General features: G+C 41.5%; 1 protein-coding gene across 1 annotated transcript in view; it reads left to right on the top strand.

Moving 5' to 3' along the window:
* Positions 1–13,125, top strand: part of PREX2 (phosphatidylinositol-3,4,5-trisphosphate dependent Rac exchange factor 2) — a 290,326-nt gene that overhangs the window by 135,409 nt on the left and 141,792 nt on the right. Inside the window, exons 12-15 of the mRNA XM_077808977.1 lie at positions 5,246–5,349; positions 6,807–6,856; positions 7,500–7,575; positions 9,205–9,277. Of these exons, the coding sequence (XP_077665103.1) occupies positions 5,246–5,349; positions 6,807–6,856; positions 7,500–7,575; positions 9,205–9,277 (303 nt within the window). The remainder of the gene's footprint in view (positions 1–5,245; positions 5,350–6,806; positions 6,857–7,499; positions 7,576–9,204; positions 9,278–13,125) is intronic.

Raw genomic sequence — 13,125 nt, 5'->3', positions numbered from 1 at the left:
TGGTTTTTCCTATAAAAATTCACTAGCTCCATGTCGATAAAGAGCTGAACCAAAATCCCAGAACCAACAGCCTGTGCTTTTGGGATGTCAGAAATCTGAATCTAGATCAGAATTCTGCATCTAGACCCCATCTCTGGTAATGACCCATTGCTCAGTGTGGGATCAGGGAGGTCCTCAAGCCTCTTCTTTCCTCTACATAAAGACAGAGGGAGTGAACCCAGGAGAGCTGACAGTCATCTCCACTAGCCCCTTTTAAGTCCCTTCAAGAGGCTCTCACTGTACTTACCTTGTGGGAGGCCATGTGCTTTAATGGCAGTCCCCATTACCTACTATGCCACTCTGTCTCTATCCATTGCCCAGCCTGACATTGTGACCTGAGGGGCAGGGACTGGTCCTGATAGAACATCCAAGACAGATTATGTCATCAACATTGTGACATCTAATTGATGAGTCCAGCCCTCTGAACTGCTGTCCAATGAGATCTTTGCATTTTGACTGACTCTCCATTAAAGTCCTGGCCTGGCTCCCTGCTCCCAACCGCTAAAATCCCTAGGGAGCTCAAAATTGAGTGAGTGGTGTTGCGACCTGACACATGGTGAGCAGTGCCTCAAGCAGCAGATGGCTGAATGGCAAGTCCTGGCAGAACCACAGCATGACCCAGACCAGCCATTGAGTGTACTATATGACTGTTTGTTGGACCTGCAGCACAACTAGAACCCACTTGTGCTACATCATAGGGATTCCCTGAACCTGGGCTAGGCTGAAACCCAGTTGGGACACCACTCAGTTTTCTCCTGGCCCTGCCTTTATGACGCTGTCTTCTCACAATCTCTATCATGTGTAGCAATTCAGGGTTTTGTGCCCAAGTCCCACTCTACCAGCTGGCATTCTCTTGAATGCAGGGACACAGTACATGGATACAGGAGGAGAAACTTTCAGACCAAGTCCTTAACTAAGTCAAAAGCAGTAGTTAGGCTAGATTTAGTGAAAACCTGCTGGTTAGGTCTGGTCTGTACTTGGCCACTTCACTGCTGTATACAAAACACTCCACAGTGACCAGATGTTAGCCCCTTTAACTTTAGGAGGGAATGAATCATCCCCAGATGATATCAAGAAGGCAAGTTCATAGACTCATTGATTCCCAGGCCAGAAGGGACCACTGTGATAATCTAGTATGACCTCCTGTGTTACACAGGCCATAGAACTTCCCCGAAATAATTCCCAGAGTATATCTTTTAGAAAAACATCCAATCTTGATTTAAAAATGGTCTGTGATGGAGAATCCACCAAGACCCTTGTTAAATTTGTTCTAGTGGTAAATTACTCTCAAAGTTAAAAATGTATACCTTATTTCCAGTCTGAAATAAATTCTTTGAAGTGTGCCCCTTTTCCTTCTAGTTTAAGTATTGGTGTTCTTCCTATGACTATGGACAGGAGCAGGTCTTCTGCCAAACCTTTAAGAGCGGTCTCTATACCTTGCCAAAAGTGTGACTGAGGGAACACAGAACACTAGTAGCTGACACATTGCAATGTGGACTATAGGTAGCTAGCTTCTCTAAAAAGTTTGACACTAGGCAATACTTTGTGGTGTCTCCATTGTTGAGCAATGGCTCCTTTAGTATTGGGTCTGACTATTGCATGTTTTTGTGTGAGGTGTAGATTCCCCTTGGCAAAGGAGGTGTTGGCTGTAATTAGTAGGGGACCCACATATTCTGTGCTGTTTTTCACCATCCAGGAGGAGTAGGGGACAGAGTAACAGATGGTGGCCTTGGTTGCCGTTAATGCCTCCATGACTAGTACTACTGTGAAGGGCCCAAATTCTTGGAAGGAGGATGTTGTTTCTAGCCCTAGTTTTGTTTTGTTTTGTTCTTAGTGGCTCATGAGGCCATTCCAGTTGCAGATGATCTTTTCTGTGAAATCCAATGATTTCTCACAACAAGAGGTGCTGGGTAATGGGGCTGAGAAAAAGAAATTAGGGTTTACAGTCTGGAAAAGTTCTGCAGGGTTTGTCCTTCTTGACACAAATTTCTGAGCGAGTAAGCAGGAGTGGATTTAACAAAGTTGGCAAATGTTGTCTGGGTCATTTTTGCATTGGGCTCTTCACAGGGTGGCAAATCTTTAGCCCTGGCACTTCTGCAATACAGAACCTACCAATGGGCCAGCTGTACTCTGCTGTTGTGGAAGCTTCCATTTTGTTTGAGGGGTATACATGGCTAGCAATGTACATGGCTACTCTAATTATTTTTGCACTACTTGTCAATACCTTGGGACCTTTTGGATTAATTGCTGCTCCTGGGCACCCAAATAACAGCAGTATGCAGAAATGCTTTTTTCTTCATCTTCCGTTTAACAGTGGTCAAGGAAATCTGAGCACTTCAGGTGACATCCCAGTTCTTTGCTATTACTTCTTCAATATCCTTGGCTGATAAGGAAAGGTGAGGATCAGGGTGTTAGTGGGTTATGAGTACTCTGAACACATGTAGAATAGGAGGAGACAAATTCAGGTTATTCATCTCTCTTCATATCGTTTTTTGCATTTTAATGTGAATGATCTATACTATTTCTTCAATAATCATTCAAAATGTCAGACTGTAGTATGTTTACTACACACATAGAACTTTTGTCAGTAGAAAGGTTTTGATGCCAAAAATTCTTCTACTGATCTTTTAAATTTTATCCAAAATACACTAATAGATTCCGTCAACACAGACTTAAATGAATGTTATGTGATTTCCCAATGAAAGGGTATTATATGTGAGCATGGAAGTTTGAGCCAGACATACTACTTTCATTAGTGTGTGGATCCAGCTGTGTTTGAGTGAAAATAGAATTCTTAAAATAAAGTTGAATGAACCATCTGTTTTCACAGAGGCAGGCGAGGGGAAGTTTGGCTGTTATGCGCATTACAAATGTTGTACAGGGTTTTGCTTGACTCAGATAGTCACTATGCTGGTCATTTCTTTTCACTGTGCTGGCATTATTTTTATAGTGCAGACCATTGCTGTGCTGAACATTGTTTTCCTAGTGGATGTGTAAACACTGTGGTAATGAAAAAGTTATTTTTCTTTCCTTGTTTTTCCCCAATCTTGCTCAAAGAAGAAATTCATTTGCTAAACCTACCCAGAAACATTGTCTTTGACATTAGAGAGGACTCATTATTATCAGTTAGTGGGTTGAACTGTCTTCCTGGATCAATTATCCCTGCTGATTATAAATGCAAGTTTCCTTTCAACATAATAAGGAGCTTTGTAGTTACCAAAATATCCTTAAGATTAGCTAATTTACTTAGATAAATATTAGGATTCTGCAACACACTCTGGATGAAAGAAGAACTAGATCAAACATTAGGCTATAATTTGCACCACACCTTTTTTTAAGGGTCCCAAAAAGTCTTGTGAACTTTCTTTAATTTCTTCCCCACGTTCTTCTTGCATCACAACTGAAAGCAAGGTATACTGGGATGAGAGCCTGTTTTCACAAAATTTCCAGCCTGCTTTGCAAACTCAAGAGATTTGGGGCAATTTGGATAAGCATCTGTACTTTGTGATGTTTATCCAAACTTCTGAACCATCATTGTGAAATATCCTAGCAAACTGAGACATTTAGAAGGGTTCTTTTTTGTCATTCTGACATTAATAAGTTCAGGTTTGTATGTATGGTTCATTTTACATCAATGAAAGTTCTTTGTGTGGAAAAACTACAGAGTTAGACTCATCTGTGTATTTAATTAAACTTGATTAAAGAACAAAACAAAACACCAATATAGAAAAAATAAACATTCCAATGGCTGAATGTGAGTTCAGGTTGTTACATTTATAAATGATAATTGCAAGATTAGATTTTTAACAATTGGGTGCATGAAATGTATCGAATAAATGTTGCCATCACTCAGATAAAACTTCCATTGAGGGTAATGTCAATTTTATCTGGGTAAAGACTCATTAAGAATTTCAAGAACTGGCCTTAGAGTTTTATGAATTGCCTGTGTAATTATACAGGATGTCACCCTGTCTTCTTAAACATCCCTGTAAAAGAGAATAGGCATTTATTATGGCATAAAGAAAAGGATAAGCATAAACTTTTGTGAGCTACAGCTCACTGCATCGGATGCATGAAGTGAGCTGTAGCTCACGAAAGCTTACGCTCAAATAAATTGGTTAGTCTCTAAGGTGCCACTAGTACTCCTTTTCTTTTTGTGAATACAGACTAACACGGCTGCTACTCTGAAACCTGTTATTATGGCATGCTTCCTGGTGCTCTTCTATTAACCCTTAATATGGGCCCTATTTGAATCTATCTATATTATTGTATCGCCCCATTACCAAAGTGTCTGAGCACCTCACAGTCTTTAATATTTTGATTCTTAAGACACCCCCTGAATTAGTGAAGTACTACTGTCCCCATTTTATGGATGGGGACCTGAGGCACAGAGAAATTAAGGGACTAGCTCAAGGTCATAAGGAAGTCTGTGATAGGAAAGAGAATTAAACCCAGGTTTCCCAAGTTGCAGGTTAGTATGCACTAGGCTATCTAGCTCTGATTGTTTACAAATTTAAGATGAGGTTCTCTCTTGCAAGGATGTTAACTTCAATGGGAATATTGCCAAGGTAAAGACTTCAGGAAATACTCCATATATCTCATGCATGTGACTATTTAAAAACCCCATAATCTTGCCTCCTGCAGCTCTTGCATGTGCGGAGACTCTGCACCTGCTCCTTTTTGGGGTGTCATTTACTCCCCTGCACAAAACTGCTGGCTAGTGTGGGTGGGTGACAGTAGAACTATGATTCACCCTCCCACCTATGCCTTCCATCTACTTTGAGGTGCTATGCAATCTTGTGGGGGAGGGGTGTTAGGACAGAGCAAGCCTTGTGCTCTTCAGATTGCAGGACGTGCCATTCCGCCTGACTTTTTATGGGTCATGCAAGTAGGAAAGGCATCGTACATTACTGTCCCGCTCTCTAAGCATCAGTGTAAGGGCTACAAAACAATCTGGCCCCAACCTATGAAATTTGTTTTTCTATGTATTCTTGCTGTTTAAAAAATACTGACATTTTCTTACTCAAGTAGATCTTTTCCATCTTAAATAATAGCAACATATGTTTAATTATAGATCCATGATGTGTCTTTATTACTGAATGTATTTGGGGTTGTCTTGTAGAGAATTATTGTGTTTGTACCCTTAATAAATCTCCTGCCTGTGCAGAAAGCTGGAATTCTTTGGCTAACACTTGATAATTAATAGTTACAGATAAGCACCAGTTCAAACCTGAACACATGCTCTACAGGTTCCGTTATGATGATGGAACATACTATCCAAGAAGTGAAATGCAGGATGTGATTTCCAAGGTACAAACTGCTCTTATCAGTAAAAATGGGTCAGATACAGAGGTCCTAGTTAAAAATAAAGCAAAATGTATTGTGTTAGGAAAAACTCTGTCCCTGGACGCCAGTCTAATGTGAATCAGAGTTAATTATGTATATCTGTAGGCAGATTTTGGCTCTTGGCTTATTGCAAACCATATTTTAAATACAGAAACTGAGAAATATGTTTCTAAAAATGATTTTATCCAGGAAGTACTATGCTACATAAACATATAAAGGATATAATGCCCACCTTTTTGAATGACTGGAGCAGAAACAGTAGTTTTCTGTATTTTTCAATCAGTAAATTGAAACCAGTATACCTTGCTTATATTCAGTGAAAATAAAAAGAGTATGTGAGTATAGACCAGAATTTCTTACTGTTTGTATTGGAGTGGCTTTTGGTATTCCTTTAGTGTGTGAAGGGTATATTGGCTTATCAAAAGTAACCTGATGTTTTAATGGAAATATGCAGGTTGTATGTTCTGCACCCTGACACTGTACCCAAGGATATATTGAAAGAATAAAACAAAGTCAACAGAGTCATCTTTAGTCCCTTTGGTGTTTTCAAATTTGTGATCCTGTGGTCCTGATCCAGGGAAAAACTAGGACCATTCAGGTTTTCTCCCAGCCTACTGAGTTAGGACAGCTGCTTCACTGACTCTTCAGTTAGAGGTTTCCTAATATAGAGTGTCTCAAGTGAAGGGAATCCCTCAATGCAGACTTAGCAGATACAGCGGTCTGTGGCAGAGTTTCTGCCTAAACTTTACATTTCTTTTGTTTTGCCACTGTACCGTGTGCCATAATCTTAATGCTGTTTTGTTAAATCTGTTTATGAATAGTTACATGCTTTTAAGAGGATTTTGTGATTAGAACATTAGAAATCAAATATATATGACTCTTTATTAAAAGTTTTAAAATTTCTGAACTATTTTACCTCTAATTTTTATTTGGCTTGCTTGTGGGTACAGTGGGTCATGTTCAATTTTGATTTTCTGGCAATATTCATAAATATACTTCACTTTTCTCCTCTCTAGTAATTCAGTTTGTTTGGAATCCACATTTGCACAGAAAGTCATCTTTTGCTGTGAAAGTTTAACATATACATTTCTTTAAAACTAATATATGTTAAAAAAATCTTTTAATGCTGTGCTAAAGTTATGTAAGTCTTCTTTACATATCTCTCAGATTAACTAGAAAAGCCCATGATAATTTAGTCACAAATATTATTTGTCTTGTAATCTGGAGGTTTATTACACTTCAGAAATAACTTTGGTGCATGAAAACATATCTATGAAATGAATGTTCACTTCTTCTGTTCTACATTTTAAAAATATAAGCTATTTGCATTATTTTGAATGGATAGGTATTGTTAGAATAGGTACTGAGTGGTATTTGCTTCAGTGTAAATGTGGATTTAAACATATCTATATCTTTAACAGGGTGTAAGATTGTACTGTCGTCTTCATAGTCTGTTTACTCCAGTGATAAGGTGAGTCCAGTTGTGAAGTTCTTAGTGACTTATTCAGAATAAACATATATATTTGAATACTGTAGATACTATATACAAACACAGAGCTAAATCCTAGCCTGTGTTTCGGGCGGTGTGCTAGTGGGGAAGAAATTGTAGAGAGAGTGCTCCCAAAACCCAAAGTAGCAGCAGGACGGGATTCCAACCTAGCACTTAAAAGTACTGTATAGGCAGTGCCCCAAGTGTCATGTTCACTACGAAAGCAGGAATTAGGTTTGCCAGGACAGTTTACTCAGGCTTCTGGAAGAATCTAGTTCATACTGGGCATTTTCAGAGGCTTACCACATACATAGCGCCGTCACATTCATGTTAGCACTATAAAACTCACTTGGAGAGTCACTCCCATACTTGTAACATGATGCCTATCCTTACACCCAGGGAACATGGTTGGCTACCTAGGGACAAGTCCAGCCCTCCTCCCCACTCCTATCTACACTGTAGGCTTTGACTTGCTCCATCTAAGGAGTTGAGACCTCAGGGCAGCTTCTGAAGTTCTATTTTTAAGGTACAGAAAACTATTCAAAAAACAACATAGATCATGCTTGTGACAATTTGTGTGTAAAACATAGGATTTTTTCCTTCTGTTTTGTTTTTTTTTAAACAGGGATAAAGATTATCATCTGAGGACCTATAAATCTGTAGTCATGGCTAACAAACTGATAGACTGGCTAATTGCACAGGCAAGTGTACCCTGGGGTTGATTTACTTTTCTGCATTATGAATTTAACTTCCTAACATGGAAAGTTGTAATTAATCATGTAGAAGAAAATGAAAATACGTTGTTTTAAAGTTCTAATTATTAGAACAGAGTTAATGTAAATATCCTGTTGATTCTGTAAAACAGCAAAATTCAGCTGTTTTACAGAATCATGGCCAGTTGCTGATCTTCCTGTGTTGCACATTGATCTTTCAATTTCTGCTTAGCTTCTTGCTGCTTTCAAAATGTTAGCATTTTGTGTAATAATGTGTATAGTTAAAATGAATGGTGTGTGAAGCTGCAAATTACTGACTGAATGGACAAAAGGAAGCAGCAGGGAGAAGTTTACAACCAAGGAATTCAGTTTGTGTTAGGCAAAGTTGTGGTTTGTATTGGAAGAAAATAGGAAAAACTTCTTTTTTGAATCAAGTTTTACCAATATTTTCCTAACTTTGCTGCTTTTCTGCAGTCTGATTATGTGCCCCTGTTATGGAACAATCTGCAGGGGCTGCAGAATGTAAAAAGAATGATGAGTGTTTTCTCTGGGAATAGCATGATAGAACAGATTTAAGAATCCCTCCTTTTTAACACTGGGGTACTTGTTGGATACCTGGGAACAGAAAGTTATATGGATTATAAATAAAAGTTAACATGGTTCTTTGAGTAGGTTTAAATATAGATGTCAGCATTATGTTTACAAAGTTGACGAAAGAGCATAGAAAATAAAGTTGGCAATGTAGAATGAAGATGATAATTTGTGAAAATGAGTTTTAGAAACAGAAAAGTTTACAAAAAACTGAGAATCTCTTATGAACTTTAGTTTTGAAGATTGTCAATAAATACTCAATGTATATAGACAATGTAATATTAACAAAAAGATTCACTATTTTATGAGAAAATGTTGTGGCTAATAACAATGGAGTCAGTCATCACTGAGATGATGGAAAACATGTTATCATCTAGGAGCATAATTTGGCCAAGATCTTTGTGCACAGCTCTCCACTGTTCGTGTTATTTCTGTGCATGATATGAAGACAGAATAGGTTCAATTTTTCGGAATTATTATTCATTATTGTTCATTCTTATGTTCTTATATGACTAAGGGAGGATATGATAGAGGTCTATAAAATCCTGAATGATGTGGAAAAAGTGAATAAGGAAGAATTATTACCCCCTTCACATAGCACAAGAGCCAGGGGTTACTTAGTGAAATGAATAGACAGCAAGTGTAAAATAAATATGAAGAAGTACTTTTTCATACCACACACAGTCAATCTGTGGAACTCATTGCCAGGAGATGTTGAGAAGACCAAAAGAATAACTGGGCTAAAAAAAAATTTTTCTAAGTTCATGGAGGACAGGTCTATCAATGGTTATTAGGTAAGATGGTTGGGGACACAACCCCATGCTTTGGGTGTCCCTAAACCTCTGACTTCCAGAAGCTGGGAGTGAACGACAGGGGTTGTATCACTTGATAAATTGTCCTGTTCTGTTCACTGGCCACTGGCAGACAACAGGATACTGGGCTAGATGGACATTTGGTCTGAGCCAGTATGGCCATTCTTATGTTCTGATGCTCTTATATTACATAGTGTGTATTATGGTTTAACAGGGGGATTGTCGGACCAGGGAAGAAGCAATGATCTTTGGCGTAGGACTTTGTGACAATGGGTTTATGCACCATGGTAAGTAAATTCTGCACAAGCTAAAGGTCACATTTTGTTGAATTCCTTCTGCGTAGCAGGCAAATGGTACAGGGACCACCCCAAGAGATTAGAAAAGGGCAAAGGGAAAGTCAGTAAATCATTTCAATGTGTACCTGAAAAACAAATGTTTAACTAGGTTTTTCTTGCATTATTTTATATTAAGTGTGACAAAGCTCTGTCCTTGCCTCCGTGGGTCCCACGTTTCCTGGTGGATTTCGCTAGCCTCAGAGGCTCACTGTGACCCTCCACATAACCCTTTTCTCTCTAGAGACAAGGGTCACAGTCTACTGAGCCATTTTCATCATAAGCCAGCAAGGGAGGTGAGGAGAAGTTATCCTTCCTTGCACAGTCTCTGTTGTCTCCCAGTCTCAGTGATTAATCAGGGGGCAAAGGTGGGGGAGGGAGGGAGCCCAGGCTCACCCTCTACTCTGGGCTCCAGCCCAGGGACCCTAATAGTATCAGCTATGGGAGCTGACCTTTTAGAAACATGGCATGTACAATTCCCTGGGCTACTTTCCCCACAGCAGCCCTCACTTCCTCAAGCTCCACTTCATCCTTACCTCAGGGTCTCCTTCCTTGTGTCTGATATGATGTGTACTACTCAGCCTCTCCAGCAGCACAACTTCCTCCCACAGCTCCTGACGTGCACACCCACCTGACTGACTGGGAGGCTTTTAACTAGTTTCAGCCAGCCCCTGATTGGCTTCAGGTGTCCCAATCAACCTAGCATTCTCCCTGCCTTCTGGAAAGTTCTTAATTGGCCCCAGGTGTCTTAATTGACCTGGAGCAGCTTCCATTTCACTTAACCTGGTACCAGGGATTTGTCTAGCCTGGAGCTAATATATCTATCTCCCACTACTTTTCTATAGCCATCTGGCCTTGCCCCGTCACATAAATTAATAGTGTAGGGAAGAGTACGTACAAGTGTGGAGTGGGGCTTTTAGTCTTTTTTCAATCTTTTTGAAGGATTTATGGTGGATTTTTTCTTAATAACCACTTAGACTTTGGTAAAAATTCACCTTGCTGTTCAAATATTGAGTAAGACTGTAAGGATCAATAGGACTTGATAGCAACCAACCAACATTCCCACACGGTCACCTGGCAACAACTGTAATCTGGCCACTCCCTGTGACCCACAATCCAGAGGTTCAATGTCACGGGAAGTTCCACCTTGAGGAATCTGACTGATGGTGGTCTTAGTGATCCCAAATTGGCTCCTTATCTCTGTATAAGCCCATGGGGCATATCAGGAAGTGTCCAGGCAACAATGTGGACCCCTAGCTAGTTGCCATGACTGCCCCACTGCTCTGTTCCTGAACTCTGGGTAGTGATCTCAGCTCTGATTTGGATTCTGACTCCTGATTGACCCCTGAAACCCCAACACAGATCCTGATTCCTGGTATTGACCCACAACCTGATTCCTGGTTCTGTCTCTGTCCCTCAGCTTAACTCCTGACTCTGACTCCATCTTGACACTCAGCTTCACTCTTGACCCTGATACTGGCTTTTACCCCTGGCTTCGGTTCCAGAATCCCAATCTCCTGCTACTAGTCCTGCCTCCCTTTTGCCCAGGATCCTGGACTACCAGTAACCCATGTAGAAATTTGTCCCTGTGGGACACAGAGGCAGTGGGTTGTCCCCTACCTCGAATGTCCCACGGGGCACTCGACCACCTGGGCAGGTTGACAGCCCGCAGGATGAACTTCCCATTTTGCAGACACAAGTGGTGCAGCTCTTGTCTGAGAACCAGACCTGGTGAGTGCAGACCCCCAAGCTACTTTATGAAAACACTGTTATAGGCCCAGATGACACAGTACGCAACCAAGAACCAGCAATTGTGAGAGCAGCTGCCTGGTTGCGGGACAAGAACACTGTGCCACAGTGCGCCTGGACTCTGGTCCAAGAGTCCCTATCCCAGAGCATTTCAATGGAGACTGCAAAAATGTAGGGCTTTCCTCAACTAATGGTGCCTGCTGTTCCTACTCCACCCACAGTTCTACTCCATTGACCAGGCTAAAGTAGGGCTCCAAATTAGTCTCCTGACGGGAGAGGTGCTAGAGTGGGCTTCACTCCTAATGGAACAACAGAGCCCAACACTGTCAAACTGGGATGCCTTCCTCCAAGCCTTCTCTATTTTTGACAACTCCCACCATGCTCACTTGGTGGAGGCAGCCCCCTGAAAACTATGGCAAGGGCAGGGACAGTTTGCCTCCTAAGCTGCCCACTTTAGGCAACTCATCTCCAGTACAGAATGGAATGAAGCTGCCTAGCTCATGTAATCTGCACCGGAATTGGTAGAAGAGATCAAGGATGAGCTAGCTGTCGTGGAAACCCCGACTCATCTAGATGCCTTCATCAGTCTTGCTATATGCCTTGACAACAGGCTGAATGAGTGAAATGAAGAGAGGAAGTTGGCTTCACCACCACCTTACACGATGTACCACAGTACCCATTTGTGGCCTAGTCCCAGAACCTATACAAATTGATGCAGCCTGTCATCATGTGACCTTGAGGAGAGGGATTACCACTGATGCCATGGCTTGTGTTTCTACTGTGGAGAATCTGGACACACTTGCCAGCTGCCCGTCACAGGCTCTTGCACAGAAAAAGTAGGGAAATGACCAAGCCGAGGCCCAGTAAGGGGGACCAGGCTGGTTGGACCGAGGGATATCCATCCCCAAGCTGCCCCCCACTTCTTACTGAAGCACATGCAAGGCACAGTGAGCCCAGCACTTGCAACTCCAGGTTTGTCTGCATGTCCCAGGGAAACCCTTACAAATACCCACTAATAAGTGCTCGTGGACTCTGGGGCTGTGGACAGTTTTATAGACACTGATATGGCACAAGCCTTAGGCATCCCGCTGCAACAAAAAATGCCCTACCCACCTTTTAGAGACTATAGATGACTCGCTCCTGTCCTAAGGCCCAGTAATACTGGAAACGGTACCCCTGGACGTCATTATCCAGGACCATAGAGAGATCCTTTGGTTTGGATCTCACTACACTTCCTCATAATTCTCAGCATCTTGTGGATGGCCACTCATGACCTGCAAAGTCAGTTTCTGCACTGAATTCTGTCCGCAAGTTTGCCTGCATGCACCATCATATGAGTCTTGAGTCCAAGATGCACCTCTCTATCCTGAGTTCAGGATGCTGCTGAGGAGTCCATAGGCCTAGGCTGTGGCCCAGCAGGGACCCCCATTAGACCCGACTCCTGCCCTATCTACCAAATACCATGACTACATGGATGTTTTTAAGAAAAAGAATGTGGCTGCCCTCCAACTCCAGTTTGACTATGATTGTCCAATTGAGCTGGAACCTGGAGCCAAGATACCTTTTGGCTTCATCTATGCCATGTCAGAGCCAGAGCTGACTGCTTTGCGATCCAGTCTCCAGGAGAATTTATCCATCCCTTCACCTCCTCTGCTGGGGCCTGAGTTCTTTTTGTTGAAAAGAAAGATGGGACTCTACTTTTATGTGTGGATTACTGGTCCTTAACCAGGTAACCATCAGAAACCAGTACCCCCTCCTACTCGTTCTGGAATTGTTGGACTCTACCATCAGCCCAGGAGTTTACCAAGCTTGACTTGTGTGGAGCCTATATCCTGGTGTGGCTCTATGCCGGGATGAGTGGAAAACTGCCTTTCAAATCTAGTACAGCCACTACAAATATTTGGTAATGCCATTCAGTCTTACAGCCCCATTCCAGCACTTTGCAAATGAGATATTTCATGATAGACTATGACTCCTGGATCCAGGATATCTTGACAATATATTTTTCTTCTCAGAGAGCCCTGAGCAGCACACTCAACGCGTCTAGTCAGTTC

Source organism: Eretmochelys imbricata, chromosome 2 (genome assembly GCF_965152235.1).
Source record: "Eretmochelys imbricata isolate rEreImb1 chromosome 2, rEreImb1.hap1, whole genome shotgun sequence".
NCBI lineage: Eukaryota > Metazoa > Chordata > Testudines > Cheloniidae > Eretmochelys > Eretmochelys imbricata.
The sequence above is the reverse complement of the archived record's forward strand: the minus strand, read 5'-3'. Positions and strand labels throughout refer to the sequence as shown.